The 19,703-nt window shown below is 29.7% G+C and overlaps 1 protein-coding gene and 1 pseudogene across 1 annotated transcript; one reads left to right on the top strand and one right to left on the bottom strand.

Annotated features, from left to right (window-relative positions):
- The first annotated feature begins 4,328 nt into the window (after positions 1–4,328).
- Positions 4,329–5,734, top strand: LOC124936550 (annotated as a pseudogene).
- A 667-nt stretch (positions 5,735–6,401) lies between these two features.
- On the bottom strand, positions 6,402–8,314 carry LOC124937027 (F-box protein CPR1-like). Its single transcript, XM_047477542.1, has 2 exons — positions 7,111–8,314; positions 6,402–6,605 (listed from the first exon to the last, which is right to left on the bottom strand). The coding sequence occupies exons 1-2, from the start codon at positions 8,258–8,260 to the stop codon at positions 6,589–6,591; spliced, it is 1,167 nt and encodes a 388-aa protein (XP_047333498.1). The 5' UTR covers positions 8,261–8,314; the 3' UTR covers positions 6,402–6,588.
- Positions 8,315–19,703: the final 11,389 nt, after the last annotated feature.

The following is a 19,703-nucleotide window of genomic DNA, read 5'->3' on the forward strand; positions in this document are numbered from 1 at the left end:
AAGTCAATAGTTTTCTCTCTTTGTTGATGGGGACGCAAAGAAGAATTGACATTACATCAAACGGGGACCATTACCGTTACATATAACCAACAATAAGTTAGTTATTATGGTTTGACAATTTTGAATTTAGCCCCTTCATAAAATTAGAAATGTCACTTAGGTATCCTCACTTTATATTCATGAAAAATACACCCATAAGCCATAAACTTAATTTCACATTAGATCACATTATTTTGGCTTATATTAAATATGACATATGCACAATTATTTATTATACAAGTGACCTTAAAAATTCCAACAATTTCTCACTGGGTCACGTATGTAAAAAATAAATGTATCAACCATAATGCGCCTGAAGTTTTATGTCATCTCAATCATATGTTGTATAAACAATTTTATCAATTAAACATATCAATATAGGACCAAAGAGTTCGTCGTTGTATTTAAGCATAACTAGACCCAACAATGATCACATAAATCAATACAATTAATTGACAAATCATATCATGAATGTGAGGAATAAAAATTTCATGCAAGGTGATCTTTTCATGTCAATTTTCAACTGGTCCTACTTAACTTTAGTGAGATCATACTTTAAACATAATTATACAAAGTGTAATGAACTTAATAATACTTAATTTCTGATCAGAATAAAAAACCTCATAAATATCTATAAAATAACTAAACTGAAAGACAACCAAACTACAAACTCCCACTGAAGTTAGAGATTATCGATCTCTATAACACTCATACGAGCAATATTCTTATAAAAGACACTGAACGATAAACCCTTTATCAAGAGGTTCATAACCATAGAGTTTGTACATAAATATTTTATAGAAATTTATCCACTTTGTATCATTTCTTTCATAACATAAACTTGATGTCAAAATCACTTAATTTGATGCCTAGTAACATGTCATAAATTTCGCTGCAATAGTGGATGACGCCATAAGTGTTTGTTTGACACTTCTTCAAGAAACGACAAAACCAGCTAGCGAAAAATATTATCCGAAGTAGATTTCATACTATTTATGCATCTCGTAATATTGGAGTCAGAATACTCAATGATCTCAAGACTTTTCGACTTTCTATATATGAGCATTTAATTCTTAGTTCTTTTCAAATATCTCGTAAGTATTGGTTACTTAATGTCAAGCAAAATTTGTGACAAACAAAATGTCACTCATATATAAAACCATACATAGACGTTTACTCCCATTGAACTTGTGATACACAAATAATCAATTAAATTCACCTCAAAACCAAAAGAGATAATTGTTATTTTGTGAAACTTATGGTATCACTAACGAGACGCTTCTTTAAGTCTTTAATTTGCAAACCATATTAATTTGGTTTCTCAACACAAAGTTTTCTCATTGCATTAAATTGTTTTTCAATGTCTCTATTGAAAAACCCCCCTTAACATCTATTATGGTGAAGCTCCATATCAAAATATGCAACAAGTACTATAAATTGTCCTTAAAGAGTAATTCAATTAAACTAGATTGTCATAAAGACACTTGATTTTGAGGTTGTTGAGTTTGTACTTAATGAATTTGATTAATATTGTCTTGTTGAACATTGTCATCAATATCAATAAAATCCTTATCAATGTCAAAAACACTTGAGATATAAATTAAATCTTCCACAATAGGAATTATTGATCTAAATCATTTTTAAAGACACAATCATTTCTCCCCTCAAACTCAATATCCTCAAAAAAATATTGCAGTCTCGTCTAAAAAAACAACTATCTTTATCTTGACATAATAAAAAATTATAGCCCTTAATCACTTAGAATATTTAATGAAATAGTTGCTCACATTTATAAACTTAAGTAACAATTAAATTCAAATAATGATTTATCCCATCTCAAAATACTTAATGCAACATTAATATCAAGTCTGCAACATAAGTCTAATGATTGTATTGATTGATACAAATAATCACCAAAGTGACAATGTTTGTTGAAATTAATTCAAAACAATTTTGAATGATAGTATTGTGTATTTGAATGATAGTATTGTGTAATTCATGTGATTATATTATTTGGTCCAAAGGCTGATAATTAATTGATAGAATTGCATTAATACTTGTGATGATAAATATGTAATAATTATAAAGTCTTATTTATGTGAATAATTAATCCATCCAAAGATAGATTGATTATTTGACATGTCTTATTATTAATGTTTGATGATTACACTAAAATACTATTAGCAATTAATATCAAGTCTTTGGTGTAATGATCAAACATTAATAATAAGACAGGTCAAATAACCCATCTATCTTTGGATGGATTAATTATTCACATAAATAAGACTTTATAATTATTACATATTTATCATCACAAGTATTAATGCGACAAATTCAATTATTAATTAATTTAAATCATTAACCTTAATCTTTTATTATATATTGATATATATATATATATATGAGGAGTGATAGAGTGAGGGAATTTAGTGAGGGAATTTGGTGAGGGAATGACGTGGCATCACCCTTCATTGGTGGAAAATGTAAAAGTGAGAGGAAAGAGAAAAAAGAGAGAAATTATTTGATTTTTTCAGCGAATAAGATTATGCCACATCATTCCCTCACCAAATTCTCTCACCAAATTCCATCACCTAATCATTTCTCTCTCTCTATATATATATATATATATATATATATATATATATATATATATATATATATATATATATATATATATATATATATATATATATATATATATATATATATATATATATATATATATATATATATATATATATATAACCTTAAACATTATTCCTTAATTCTCTTCTTATTTATAATATATATTATATATTATTTAATCCGTTAACAACAAATATCAACCGTCAATTTAAAACTGAACGATAAAATCTAAACTTTAAAACAGAAAATTCCTCTTTTAACTAGAAAATCTAAACAAGAATCTAATTATCCATAAATCGATTAAACATTATTAAATAATATCATAAATTATATATTCTTTAATCTTTAATCAGTTATTCCATATTATTGTAAACATCAATATATCCATATATTCCGAAATCAATATCCATATATTCCAAAATCATATATCTATTCCGAAATCACAAGAGAGAAAATTAGAATATTGAGATCTTATCTTAATAATTGTAAAATTCAAATATCCATTAATTTATCAATTATCTACAAATTCATAAATGAATGCATATAGAGAATCCAAATATCCTTCAATTTAGGGATCTTATCTTAATAATATAATAACTAGTCAAAAATAGATAATTATAATTTATAATATATTTTAAATCTATCATCAATCTTAATTAATCTTAATTGATGTATAATCGTTCATCTGACTTACCGAGAATCTAAATATCATAAATCTAAATATTTATAAGAATCTAAATATTCATAAATATAAAATAAATCTTTACATCTTTATACCAACTTTATTTGAAATTATCTATTTGAAATTATCAAAAATTAATATATATATATATATATATATATATATATATTCCTAATAACATGCTTTTATTATGAATTGCATATATGAATCATATAAATTGCATGCATGTATAAATTGCATGCATATATATCTATACCACCGATATAATTTTCTCACATAATTAAATTAGGATGACTCTGATACCCATTGTTAGAATTATCCTAATTAGATCATAATTTAATGTGTGAGAAATTAAAATCTGAATGAATGCGGTGCATGAATCTTAATTTTCCTTGTAATAGAAAAAGTCTTTAATCTCTCTATCTTTAGACTTTCTTTATGTGGAATGATTATTTGATGAGTAAGTCAATAGTTTTCTCTTTCTGTTGATAGGGACGCAAAGGAGAATTGACATTACATCAAATGGGAACTATTACAGTTACATATAACCAACAATAAGTTAGTTATTATGGTTTGGCAATTTCTAATTTAGCCCCTTCATAAAATTAGAAATGTCACTTAGGTATCCTCACTTTATATTAATGACAAATCCACTCATAAGCCATAAACTTAATTTCATATTAGATCACATTATTTTGGCTTATATTAAATATGACATATGCACAATTATTTATTATACAAGTGACCCTAAAAATTCCAATATTTACTAGAGTTTACGTCAGCTAGGAGTGGCATCTTCCAAATTCCAATTAGATCCTCCTTCAAAGACGTTCTTCAGCCGTAGCACTATCACTAAACTTAAGTTTAAAGATTAATAGTTCTATGAAGCTTACCTTAAGAATCATTTCTCATTCAAAAAGTTTATGTCCTGTTCGTCTTAATTCATTGTACAGGAAAACAAGGCAAGTTTGCATAATACTATAAAAAGCAAGAAAGACTTATCGAAGGATTCAATGAAATTGAAGCTATTCATGAGATAGGTTACCTGCCTGAAATGACTGAGGTTAGTGATTTGCTTGTTTGAAGCTTCTATTCATCTCAATTGAATGGTTCCTGCTTGGTTACAAATAAGATGATGATTGTATCTCTGAATTTCTTTCTACTATGTCTATAAATGAATGCGGAAATTGCTGACATGTGTTTATGAAAATGGATCTAGGATGAGATAAAGCAGCTTGCTAGGAGTGAAAGAATGGAGGTTGCTGTATCAAACATTGCTAACATGGTGCTATTCTTAGCAAAAGTGTATGCTTCCTATGAAAGCAAATCATTAGCAGTCATTGCATCAACTTTGGATTCTCTGCTAGACCTCTTATCTGGTTTATTCTGTGATGCAATGCCTATGCAATGAAAAAACCAAACCAGTATCGCTATCCGATTGGAAAGAAGTGCATGCAGCCAGTGGTAAGCAACAAAAAGATCCTCATGAAAGAACTAATACCCATGATTAAGTAGTCTTCATTCAATCTGCAGGGTATTATTGTTTTTGCATCAGTCATGGCAACTCTTGGTTTACAAATCTCGCCTGAATCTGGCAGACAACTTATTCGTAAGTAATTTCCCGGATCTTTTTGAGGTCATATTTTAAAAACAAAACTGATAATTATCGATTATCCATGGCAGGTTGGTCCCCAGATGAACCATATTGAAGAGATATGAATGATTGGAATCATGGTCTCAGTAACTGTAGTGAAGTTTGTGTTGATGGTTTATTGTGGAAGGTTTAAAAATGAGATTGTCAGAGCTACGCTCAAGATCATTTCATTGATGTGATCACTAACTCGTCGGTCTAGCTGCAGTTGTCCTCACAGTTCGGTTCTACTGGTGGATGGATCCAACCGGAGCTATAATTGTATGTTTTTTTTATCTTTGTCTTTCTTTATATTATAGAATTAATATATGGTTTGTTTATTTACAGATTGCATTATACACAATTAACTCATGGTCAAAGACAGTTATTAAAAATGTACATGGTCTAATTGGAAGAACGGCTCCACTTGAATTCCTGGCAAAACTGATATTACTTATATGGAATCACGACGAGAAGATCAAGCATATCGATACGGTTAGGACATATACTATTGGTAAAAATTACTTTGTGGAAGTTGGATATAGTGTTGTCAGAAGATATGGTTTTGATTGAGGCACATAATATTGATGAAAAACTGCAAGAGAAACTAGAGCAACTCTAAGATGTGGAACGAGCCTTTGTTCATATTGACTTCGAGTTCAGTCACAAACTAGAACACCAATACAAGGTTTGATTAGTATATCATGTTTTTTTAATGTGTGAGGTATGTAACGAGATTATTTCAGGTTATGTAAAATTAAGTTTTATACTAAAATTAGATGAAATAAAGTTGAGAATGACATTTGTAATATGAAACATAGTTTAGGATAATTTTGTCAAATATTCCCAAAATAACCTAATTTTCATTTTAGTCTTTAAAATTTTCTGATAGTGCATCTTAAACTTGTCATAGTGCATCTTAAACTTGTCATTCAACATTGTTCTAAACACCTATTCCAACACTGCTTATACATGAGGCGGTTAACTTATTTAATTATTTAAATTTTGAAATGCTTATACATGAGGCGGTTAACTTATTTAATTATTTAAATTTTGAAATTACTATTTACATTCACCTCTTCGAACATTTACTTTTTCTTCCGCTCGTCTACATACTTATTTTTGTTAAATATTAGTATTTTAGAGAATATTAATTTAATTTTTTTTGTAAAATGATAATTATAGAATATCTTTAATATATTTATTTATATTTATATTCAACTGCTTAAGCACCGCCTAGGCAGTCACTTACCGTTCCGCCATTTGTCATTTAGAACACCGACGAAAAGAAAGAGTTTCACAAATTATTTTTCAAACAAATAACTTAACTTGAAAAGGCCTCTTTAGATGGTCACATGAAACCTAGATTTTAGTGAATACGAAAATCACGCCCCCATTAGTTAAGGCATGAGATTAATAACAATATATAAATTATAAATTTTGAAATGGTCTTAGAACTCAACAAGTGAGCTTCACTGCTAGACAGCCAAGTCATTCTAATTCAAAATTGCAATAATTTTTAATATGCAGAAATAAACCATGTAACCCAAGCATCATTTTTACTTTTTACATTACCCACAATCTTTGACTGCTTGTTTTCTTCATCTTTCCATCACCTATGTTTTCTGTCTGTTAAAGAAAAATACATAAATCTTTATCAGATCATACTCCACTGCAATTATCATCATATTATATACAAGCCAAAGTATTTGAAACCACTTTTGTTTTTGTTTCTGAATACAACAAACAATAAATCTAATCATGTTTTGTTTTCAAATATAATCTTATTTGGATCACTTAATAAAATATGACAACTTCATAAGGAAAATTCAGAAACTTTCTCATTATCAAACACACAGAAGAATTCTTTGATCTCTGAGTTCCCATTTCATCTTGTTTCATGGCAATATTAATTAGCTTCGAGTTGGCTAATTTGAGAACAGTAAGACTAGGATCAAAGCAGTAAGAGCAATCCATTGAAAACCTTTTTCTGAAGAGATTTAACAAAGGATATTTTCTTCTTATTGACACTAGCAAATATGAAATCTGTTTTAAAGAAGTGTGTGATTTTCACATAAGGATAAAAAAAAACATTGAATGTATATTATAAAATTTAAGATATATTTTTACTCACATTTCATTTTCTTTTTTCTTCTTGAATTCTTCTTAGCATTGGTTACAGCTTCAGCTGACAAGGAGACTAGACTTTCCGAGTAAAAATGGATTTGAATATAAGGTTCCAAATCTTGTAACATAATATCTTCAACTGACTTCTGTTCTAAGTTATACCAAACAAGCTTTTTACAATCTATCTCCAGCAATACTTTCTTACCACTTTTTGAATAAGCCACAGGTTTCGCAGAGAAATTTGAACATTCCCACGTAAGATCTGTTGGTTCTGTTAGCGGCAATGAAACCAATTTTGACCAATATTCATTCTTTTCACCATATTCATTTAGCAACCACACATCCACAACAGCAACAACATTTGAGTAATAATGACAAGATAATGATAAGCATCCTTCAAAATTATACAAACTTATAAGGTAAGGAGGACCACTGTACTCAGGCTGTGAAATTACTCGGTACTTCTCTGTCACGAGATCAAAGGCAACAATCCAAATTTTTTCTTCGTCTGCCTCTCCTAACGTCCAGTGCAGAGCTCCACAAGCTATGGCAACTTTACTATTAAAATTTGGACCTTGATGAAACTTCTCTAACCTATGCCACGAATTTGATCTCAAACTATAAACCTTAATCTCGTAATCAAAGATTTTTCCAACAAACAAAGTAGTTCTCACCACTCTGTAATCGTCATTGGTGATATCGTAATAAAATCCATAAGATCGATCATCATTCCTTGTCAATGTGGTGGACGTGTAAGGCAGTTTTATAGATTTGTTTGTTGATGGATTCCATAAACAGACAAAGTCATCAAAAAAAAAGGTATTTGACAAACAGATCAATCCGTCACAAGAGCCCCAATTTTGGATTGTATACTTCCGATAGCTCAACGGATGTCTAACGATCTCCTCCGGTCGAAGAACGTGGTCGTGGTCGTCGAGGGAATAAAAATTCCACCGAGAGAGAACCCGATCGTTTGTAATGTATAGGCTAAGGTTGCTCTTGTTTTGGACTGATCTTTTCAGATGCAATTTGACGAAATAGGGGCTACTAATTAGAGAAAACCAAGCTTTAGAAACAAACCTTAATCGGAGCAGACACTTAACAGGCAATCGAGAAAGAATATTTTCTAGAATCTCATCCGGAAAGAATGTCGTCATCTTCTATAGACACAGAAGACAGAAGAACAAATGTGAAAAATCCAACTCTATTAATCACAAATACTAAGAACCCTAAACCAAAGAGAGAGTTTGAAATACATATAAACAAGACTGGTTCATAGGAGCAATAAGCTCGCTATTTACTTGGGCCTAGGCAAAGACCGAATAAATATTTAATATTAAAGCAATATTTTAAAAAGTTTAAAAATTAAATAATTATCTACACAAATTAAATAAATAATTATTTCAACTACTTTTAATGAAAAATTATAAACGAAAATGTAAAATGAAGAAAAAGACTAAGGGTATGTTTGGATAGGTGGAATTGGAATTAACATTGAAATCTTAATTCTAATTATATGAGAATTGATATTAAATTATAATTCAATTCCTATGTTTAGGAAAATTATAAAATTATAATTCAATTTCAATCCTATATGTTTGTAAAATAGAATATAATAAAAATAATTTTAATATATATTATTTATTTTATTAAAATATTAGTTTGATAAAATTAATTAAAATATCTCAGGTTAATTTTTTATTTTTTTAAATTTTGATTTTCATTTAAAATATATTAGGTTTAACTTAAGAGTAATGATAGGGTAGCAAAAGTTTTGCAGTGAATGTGTAGCGAACTAACGTGGACTAAGCCAACGACTAAGTATTATTTTAAATATTTATTTATCTCTCTCTTATTCATTTATAATTTCTCTCTCCCTTTATTAATAATTTATTTTTTATCTTTTCAATCTTATATGTTTATATATTTTATTATTTACCTTTTTATTTATAAAAAATTAGAATAAAAATATGAACAATAATAAATCAAATAAATAAATAACAAAATAAATATATATTTTCAAATATATATTATATTTGATAAATATATAAGAGAATAATAAAATAAATATAAAAATTCTTAATTTTTTTAATTAATGATTTCTCTTCTCTATTAATATATATATATATATGCGTTAATAATTTATTTATTTATTTATTTATTTTTAAAATAAGTTATAATATAAAAAATAAGAATTTATTGTTTTTAAAATAAGTTATAATAAAAAAAAATAAGAATTTGTTGTTTTTAAAATAAGTTATAATAATAAAAATAAGAATTTGTTAATCTAACTGAAATCTTATGTACTAATATTTAAAATAAATATAACTCAAATTATCCACTTACTATTGAACCTAAATAATAAATTAAATTTAAAATATATATTATAAAAATAAAAAAAGAGAGAGTGAAAATTAATTAATTAAAAAATATAAAAAATTTATATTTAATTTTTTATTCTCTTAAATATATATTTATCAAATATAATATATATTTAAAAATATATATTTTTGCTATTTTTTATTTGATTTATTATTGTACCTATTAATATTTAAAATAAATTATTAATCAAGATTAAAGATATAAAATATAAATTATTAAGTAAGAGAAGAGAGAGAAATTATTAATAAACATAAGAGATAAATAAACATTTAAAGTTAAAATTATTCATCCGCCTAGTCATCATTCCACATCAGTTGGTTACACATTCGCTGCAAAACTTTCGTTCCTCTATCGTTACTCTTAACTTAATATATTAGAAATAAAAATATTAATTTAATAGATTCAAAAATAAAATACAGTTCAATGTAAACTTTTAAAATAAGTTTTCACGTTATTGTCATGTTTAACACGTTTTTGACATTTTTAACACGTTCAACACGTTTTTTACACGTTTAACACATTTTTGGCACGTTTAAACACGTTTTTGATATGTTTAACACATTTTCACACTCAAAACACATTTTCACACGTTTAACATGTTTTTCATGTTTTTGGTACGTTTAACACATTTTTGACCTTTTTAATACGTTTAACATGTTTTCACATGTTTTGATAAGTTTAACATGTTTTTCACGTTTTTGGCACGTTTAACATATTTTTGACATGTTTAACACGTTTAACAATTTTTCACATGTTTAACACGTTTAACATGTTTTTCACGTTTTTGCATTTTAACATACTTTTCACACGTTTTACACATTTTTGCATGTTTATAACGTGTTTAACACATTTTTGATACATTTAACACGTTTTGACAAATACAACACATTTTTGGCACGTTTAACATATTTTTAGCACATTAAACACATTTTGGCACATTTAACACGTTTTTGACGTTTTTGGCACGTTTTTCACGTTTTTGGCACGTTTAACATATTTTTCACGTTTTGGCACGTTTAACACGTTTTTGACATTAAAACACGTTTCAACACGTTTTGCCACATTAAATACGTTTTTGGCACGTTTAACATATTTGACAAGTTTTAACATGTTTTGACATGTTTAACGGCACATTTAACACATCTTGACACGTTTTGACATGTTTTATATATTTTTGACATGTTTAACACGTTTTAGTCCGTTTAACATACTTGCGAAATATTTAAAATTTTCAGTCCGTTTAATTTATTTTTTACTAAGTCTAATATTTCTGTGACATTATTATACATTTTTTTATTTGTTTAACATAATTTTGATTTTTTGATATTATTTTAATCACTGTATTAGTTGAAGAAATAATTTGTGAGATTAATATGAATTATTTAAATAATATTTAAATCGTTCATACTAAATAAAGTCTTGAATATGGTAAACCCTGTTAATTTTCAAAAATAAATTAATTTATTAAATAGAACGAAAATATTAAATATGTCACAAGTGTGTTAAACGTGCCAAAAACATGTTAAACATGCCAAAAACATGTTAAACGTGCCAAAAATATGAAAAACATGTTAAATGTGTCAAAATGTGTTAAACATGTAAAAAACGTATTAAATTTGCCAAAACATGATAAACGTGTTTAATGTGTGAAAAATATGTTAAACGTGTCAAAAATGTGTTAAACGTACCAAATATGTGAAAACGTGTTAAACATGTCAAAAATGTGATAAAACGTGAAAAACATGTAAAACATGTCAAAAAAATGAAAAACGTGCCAAAACGTGTCAAAAACGTGTTAAACGTGTCAAAAATGTGAAAACATGTTAAACGTGTGAAAATGTGTTTAAAACGTGTTAAACGTGACATAAACGTGATAAACGTGTTTAATATCTGAAAAATGTGTTAAACGTGTGAAAAACATGTGAAAAACATGTTAAATATGTCAAAAACGTGAAAAACGTGAAAAACGTGTTAAACGTGTTAAACGTGTCAAAAACGTGTGAAATTTACTCAACTAAAAAATATCGGTTCAATATTTTAATATCTTAAATTCCAAAAACAAATATTATCGATTAAAAACTTTATATAAAAAGAATTTGGAAGTACAATCCAAACCTAAAAAGATTAAAATTGTGAACTATAAAATTACACTATATTAAATTCCATTAAAATTCTAATTTCAATTTTTAATATTAAAGTGTCTACCAAATATAAGAATTGAAATTAGACCTTTCAATACCAATTATAGGGTTACCAAACACAAATAGAATTCCATGAAAAAAAAATCAACTAGGTCTCGCTTTTACATTTAGATTTTTTTAACACATTTGGATGTAGGACAAAAATATTTAAACTTTAAAAGCTATAAATATTATTATAACATATTTAATTAAGTAAACAGTTAGAACAGAGAAAATATAGTATTTAATAATATATTGAATTCTATTATTTATGTTTAATATATTGATATTAAACTTTTAAAAAATTAATCTAATAATAATAATATTACAATATTGAGATAATTATAATATATATATATATATATATATATATATATATATATATATATATATATCCTAAATAAATAAAAAAAAAATGTATAAATTTATGTGTATGGACTGTGTGGATAAAATAAAAATCGATGAAGAACTGTAAGATTATTCATGAGTGTTGTAATTAATCTATTATATGGAAAAATAACATTATATTTATATTGACTAAATAAATCAGTGAAAATGGTAGAGTTATGTGAGTATTGATTGTTGGGCAAATTAGATTTTCTACTATAGAATATGGTGTTTTCATGCCGGAGCAATCAAATTCCAGCAACATTATATAATAATAATTCAATGGTCGGGTTGAAAAGAATAGAGAGAACTGGAACCTGAATTTCATTTCGGATTCAACAAAAGCGCCATGTAAACTAGAATGAAGAGAGACACTATTGAGTGAAACTTCCCTCTCTTCACTCGCCATGTAAAATAGTGTTGGGTCAGCTCATTTGGCAGCTGTGCCTGACAAATTAATAAAGCCTATTAGGGCATATTTAATTAAAGAAAAAAAAACACAGCAGTAGTTGGTTTTTTCTCTCCCTCTTCCTCCATTGAAGCAACAATCCTCCATTGAATTGAAGCAGCGGATTTTTCTAATTTCCTTTATCTCTCCTTCTCCATTTGGTTAGTCATCTTTAGTGATAATGATAATGTATCTGAATGACAAGTTAGGATGAGGTTAATTGATAACTTTTATTAGATTACCTTTAGGCTTGTATTGAACACCATTGTATACCGATTTGATATAGTGAATGATTTAAGTGACCGATGTGTCCCGTGGTTTTTACCTAATTTGGGTTTTCAACGTAAAATCTTGGTGTCTTGCTCTTTGTTTGTTAGATTGTTAGTAAAGTTATTTTGCTCAATTGTTTTGGCTGACCATTTGATTACACAAAAGGGAAAAAGAATTGTTAGGCCTTTGTTGTAGCTTGTCTTTTTCTGGATTGCTAAACAGTTGCTATTATTCGATTTCTCCAACAAGTGGTATCAGAGCTGAGTTCGTTTGGTGGTGATTCTTGTATAATTCAAATGGAAGAATCGTTGAGTAGTAATGGCATGATGATCAAACTCACAACTACCAATTACACAATCAAGAAGTCACGGATGGAGGACTTATTGTGTAATTATAAAGACACTGTTTTGGGTGATAAAGGTAAACCAGAGGCTATGACAGATGAAGATTGGAAGAAGCTGAATAGAAAGAAAGTTGGTAAAATCAAGCAATGGGTTGACAACAACGTGTATCAACATGTGGCTACTGAGGTTAATGCTCATAAAGTGTGGACTATTTTGAGTGAGCTGTATGAGAAGAACAACACTCAAAACAGAGTATTTCTATTTAGGAAGATTTGCTTGTTGAAATATCAAGATGGGTCTTCTATGTCCGAGCATCTAAATGCTTTTCAGGGTAAATGAGTTGGTTGCGATATGAATGAAATTTGATGATGAACTTCATGTTATGTGTTTGATTAATTCTCTACCTGATAGTTGGGAGACACTTGTGGTTTCAATTACCAATTTTGTTTCACAAGGTAAGCTCACTTTGAAAATGATGAAAGAGAGCGTGTTGAATGAAGAGGATAGAAGAAAAGAACAGGGCTTCTCGACTCCAAGTCAGGTGTTCGTGATCGAGAGAAGGGGTAGAAGTAAAAGTAAAACTCCAAAGAATCACAGTGGCAATTTAGACAGGTCGCGAGGAACATCCAGCTCGAGAAAAGAGATTACATGTTATCATTGTGGCAAGCCAGGAAACAAGAAGTATCAATGTAGATCTTTGAAGCGGGAATAAAAGGAGAATAAGCAAGATGGAAGTAGTAAGGTTGCAGATGTGGGTGGTAACGACATCGATATTGTTTACGACAATGATAATATCAACCTTGTTTCTCAATATACACAATGGGTGGTAGACTCGGGTGCTTCTTATCATGTCACCAATTGTTGTGATATATTTTCTTCTTACACTAGTGAACAGTTTGGTTCAGTGACGTTGGGAAACCATGTTACGTGTAAGATTGTTGGAAAAGGATATGTCTGTTTGGATATTAACACTTAGTGCAAGCTACTTTTGAAGAATGTTTGACATGTTCCCGATATTCAGATGAATTTGATCTCTACTAGTATTCTTCATGATGAGGGATATCATAGTTACTTTGGTGAAGGAAAATGGAAACTCACTAAGGGGTCTTTGGTGATAGCTAAATGAAAGAAGGTCGGTTCTCTTTATGTGACAGAGACTAAGTCTTACGGGGGAGAAGCAAATGCAGTTAATGATTATTCAGCACAACTTTGGCATAAGCGACTTAGTCACTTAAGTTAGAATGGCATGCGAGTTCTCTCCGAGAAAATCGATCTTCAGGGCTTAAAGTTCACAGATTTGAAGACATGCACAAATTGCTTAGTTGGTAAGCAACATAGAGTTTCTTTCAAAAGTTTATTTCCATCTAGAAAGCCCAATATCCTAGATATGATTCACACAGACATATATTTTATGGATTCCTTGACTTTATGTGGTGCTCATTATTACATCACTTTTATCAATGATTGTTCAAGGAATGTATGGGCCTATTGCTTGAATACTAAGGATCAAGCATTGGATTATTTCAAGTTGTTTCACGCTGAAATGGAGAGAGAAACTGGGAAGAAGTTTAAATGTGTTCGTTCGGACAATTGTGGCGAATACAAAGGACCATTTATGGAATACTGCAAAAGTCATGGGATCAAGCTTTTGAAGACTGTGTCAAAAACACCTCAACAGAATGGAGTCGTAGAGAGGATGAACAGGTCTATCAATGAGAGAATTTTGTGTATGTTGTCTCATGCTATGTTGCCAAAATCCTTTTGGGGAGAGGCAATGAAGACATCGATTGATCTGATAAATCTTTCACCCTCAAATCCTTTAGATGGCGACGTTCCATAAAGAGTTTGGAGAGGTAAAGACGTCTCTTATGATCACTTGAGAGTTTTTGATTGTAAAGTGTTTGTTCATGTTCCTCGAGATGAGAGAGATAAGCTTGATAGCAAGACGAGATAGTGTATCTTTATTGGGTATGGCCATGGAGAATTTGGGTACCGATGTTGGGATCCGATTAACAAGAAACTCATTAAAAGCAGAGATGTGGTATTATTTGAAGATCAGACCATTGAAGACTTTAAGAAAAAAGAAAAATCGAAGTTTATAGAGAAAGAATTGCTCGATAATGGTAGGATTCGTACACCACAATCACAGCCCAATGATATGGAAAATGCCCAAGTTGAGGTTGATGAGACTCCTCTAGTTGATGCTGAGCCAACATAGGAAGATGAACAAAATGATGATAGTTCTCTAAAGTCATCCGATGATCAGCATATTAGAAGATCTAGTAGGCAACGAAAACCTTCTAGTAGGTACTGAATCTGAATCGCGAAATGGAAATGCTGGACTCAAGGGATGTTATTTTTTTAAAGCGGTAGGATCTCTTCCGATGTAGTTAACTCGAGTGGGACAGATCCTCCCAATGAGTATGTGATGTTGACTGACGGGGGAGAACCAGAAACCTATCAAGAAGTATTGTCTCATGAAAATAAGAACAATTGGTCGGTGGCAATGCAAGAAGAGATAAATTTCTTGCAAGAGAACGAGACTTATGACTTGGTGAAACTTCCGAAAGGAAAGAAGATTTTGAAGAACAAGTGGGTATTCAAGTTGAAGCACAAATAGAATAGCTCATAACATCGATACAAAGCAAGATTGGTTGTGAAGGGATTTGGACAGAAAAAGGGGATTAATTTTGAAGAGATCTTCTCACTAGTTGTGAAGAGGTAATCCATCAGAGTTGTGTTAGCATTGGCTGCTAGTCAAGATTTGGAAATTGAAAAACTGGATGTGAAGACTGCATTTCTCCATGGTGACTTGGAGGAAGAGATCTATATGGAACTACCCGAGGGTTTCAAAGTTAAAGGTAAAGAAGATCTTGTCTGCATGTTGAGGAAAAGTTTATACGGGCTCAAGCAAGCGCCTAGACAATGGTACATGAAATTTGACTCCTTCATGGAAGCAAATGGGTACAGTAAGACTACTTCTGATCATTGTGTTTTCATCAAGAGATATGGTGTTGATGATTATGTTATTCTTCTGCTCTATGCTGATGAAATGCTAATTGTTGGACAAGATATTGCGAAAATTTAGAAGCTCAAAAGTGATTTGAACAAGTCTTTTGCGATGAAGGATTTGAGTTTAGTGAAGAAGATCCTAGGCATGGAAATCACAAGAGACAGAAAGAACATAACACATTGGCTATCAAAAGAGAAGTACATTGAGAAGGTACTTGAGAGGTTTGCAATGAAAAATGCAAAATCGATTTCAGTTCCACTTGCAGGTCATTTCAAGTTGAGTTCTAAACAATGTCCTACAAGTGAAAAAGAGAAAGATGAAATAAAGAATGTACCTTATGCCTCCGTAGTTGGTAGTCTTATGTATGTCATGGTATGTACAAGACCGGACATAGCACACGTAGTTGGTGTTGTTAGTCGGTATCTCTCCAACCTTGGAGAAAAACATTGGTTGGCTGTTATGTGGATTCTCAAATATCTTTGAGGCTCTTCGAAAACACGTTTATGCTTCGGAAGTGATAGTTCTATTTTGGAAGGCTTTACAAATTCTGATATGGCAGGTGATGTTGATTCAAGAAAATCTGTATCAGGTTTTTTGGTTACCTTTGTATGCGGTGCTATTTCGTGGCAGTCAAGGTTACAAAAGTGTGTTACTTTGTCTACTACAGAAGCTGAGTATATTGTAGATACTGAGGCATGTAAAGAGGTGTTATGGATGAAGAAGTTCCTACAAGAGTTGGGCCAAAAGCAAGAGAAGTTCACATTGTTTTGCGATAGTCAAAGTGTCATTCATCTCTCAAAGAATTTAGCTTTTCATTCGAGATCCAAACACATCGACGTGAGATATCATTGGATACATGACGTGCTTGAGGCAAAAGAGCTGAACTTGGAGAAGATTCATACAAGTATGAATGGTGTCAATATGTTTACGAAGTCCTTGCCTAAGGACAAGTTTGAAGATTGTCGGGAGAGAGCGGGTTTATTGGAGCCCGCGAAGTTGCGCTGACGGGGGAGATTTGTTAGGTCAACTCATTTGGAAGATGGGCCTGACAAATTAATAAAGCCCATTAGGGCATATTTAATCAAAGAAAAAAAACACAGCAGTAATTGGTTTTTTCTCTCCCTCTTCCTCCATTGAAGCAGCAGTCCTCCATTGAATTGAAGCAGCATGTTTTTATAATTTCCTTGATCTCTTTCTCCATTTGGTTAACCATCTTTAGTGATGATAATAATGTATGTGAATGACAAGTTAGGATGAGGTTAATTGATAACTTTTATTAGATTACCTCTAGGCTTGTATTGAACAACATTGTATACACATTTGATATAGTGGATGATTTAAGTGGCCGATGTGTCCCGTGGTTTTACCTAATTTGAGTTTTCCACGTAAAATTTTGGTGTTTTGTTCTCAGTTTGTTAGATTGTTAGTAAAGTTATTTTGCTCAATTGTTTTGGCTGCCAATATGATTACACAAAAGGGAAAAAGAATTGTTAGGCCTTTGTTGTAGCTTGTCTTTTTCTGAATTGCTAAACAGGAGCTATTATTCGATTTCTCCAACAAATAGAATGAAGAGAGGCACTATTGAGTGAAGCTTCCTTCTTTTCACTCGCCATGTATAACAGAATGAAAAGATGCGCTATTGAGTGAAGCTTCATTCTCTTCACTCGCCATGTAAAACAGAATGAAGGGAGGCGTTATTAAGTGAAGCTTCCTTCTCTTCACTCGCCATGTAAAACAATTGAAGAGAGGTGCTATTGAGTGAAGCTTCTTTCGCGTCACTCATTTTATATGTCTTTAAGAATGTTCATGGAAAACCTCCAACACATTAATGTAAAGATCTTTAAGCGTTCGTGTAAAAGAATTTATTACTTCATGTATGTAAACCCTATTGGAGAATTAAAAATGATGAAACAAACGCGCTAACCGGTCTAACCGGTGAAGATGTCTTCTTTTCTGATTTTACAAGCGCAGCCTAGTGAAGTTTTCATCTTTTCTGTTCTTATAAGCGCAATCGAATGAAGCTTGCTTTTTTTTTTCTTCTGTTTTTACAAGCGCAACATAGTGAAGCTTTCTTCTTTTTTGTTTTTACAAGCGCAACCTAGTGAAGTTGTCTTCTTTTTTGATTTTACAAGCGCAACCTAGTGAAACTATATTTTTTTCTTATTTTGCAAGCGCAGCCTAGTGAATTTGTCTTCTTTTCTTATTTTACAAGCGCAACTTAGTGAAGCTTTCATATTTTCTTTTTTTTACAAGCGCAACCTAGTGAAGCTTTCATCTTTTCTTTTTTTACAAGCGCAACCCAGTGAAGCTTTCTTCTTTACTGTTTTAATTTATCTGAAGCTAAAATCACTCAATGAAGGATTAAAACAAAATTTTCTCGTTGCAATCCCACTATTCACTTTCTCAAGAGACTATTCACATTCTCTCTTTGCGATCATCTTTAAACTTTGAAACGCTATTGGTATTCTTCTAAGCTACAAAGATTTTTGGCAAAAATGTCACAAAACTAAGGCAACAACATGCTAGTGGATACTTCCAACGCCGAGAGCTCGTCTTGGCGATGTGTAACAGCATAAACGAAATCGTCCCTGTATCTAACGACAATGTCGACGATAAATAAGAGAGATAATTTATTTTGATTCATATTGTGTTTCTAGTATTTTCATTACTATTACACCATAAACCTTAAACTATAAACAAAAGAGTCTCAATGATAAATGATAGAATTTGAAATACATATAAAGAAGACTGGTTTAGAGGAGCAATGAGCCCACTATTTATTTGGGCCTAGACAGATCCTAAAAATAATAGACCTAACAGCCCACTTTTTTTTCTCTTCTTCCAACTTTCAATTAATATTACATTTAAGATTCTATAATTTTATTAAATAATTTGTTTTATTATTTATATTACTTAATTTATTAATTAAAATGTTTTATTATTATTTTTTTATTATATATTAATAAATTTTAACAATTTTTTTATTTAAAAATAATAATAATATTTTTTTTTAAAATTTCACTGAATAAATTTTTAATGTTAAATCAAAATTTTAAAAAACTAAAAATTAAATAATTACCTACACAAATTAAATGAACTAATTATTTCAACTACTTTTAATAAAATAAAAGAAAATGTAAAATGAAGAAAAAGTCTGATAGAGTTCCATGAAAAAAAATCAACAATGTCTCTCTCTCTTATATTTAGATTTTTTTTAAAATCGGACACAAATATTTGAACTTTAAAGATAATAAATATTATTATAAATAAAGTAAACTGTTAGAATAGAGAAAATATATTTTAATAATATATTGAATTTCATTATTTATGTTTAATATATAGATATTAAAAAAAATTTAAAAATTTTAATAAGAAGAATATTATAATATTCAGATAATTATATATATATATATATATATATATTGCCTAAATAAATCAAAAAAAAATGTATAAATTTATGTGTATTAACTGTGTGGATGAAACAAAAATTGACGTCTTTGAGATTATTCGTAAGTGTTGTAATTAGTCTATCATATGGAAAATAAATTAAAGGACAAATAATTATATATTAACTAA

The sequence above is a fragment of the Impatiens glandulifera genome, chromosome 4, assembly GCF_907164915.1.
Source record: "Impatiens glandulifera chromosome 4, dImpGla2.1, whole genome shotgun sequence".
NCBI classification, from domain to species: Eukaryota; Viridiplantae; Streptophyta; class Magnoliopsida; order Ericales; family Balsaminaceae; genus Impatiens; species Impatiens glandulifera.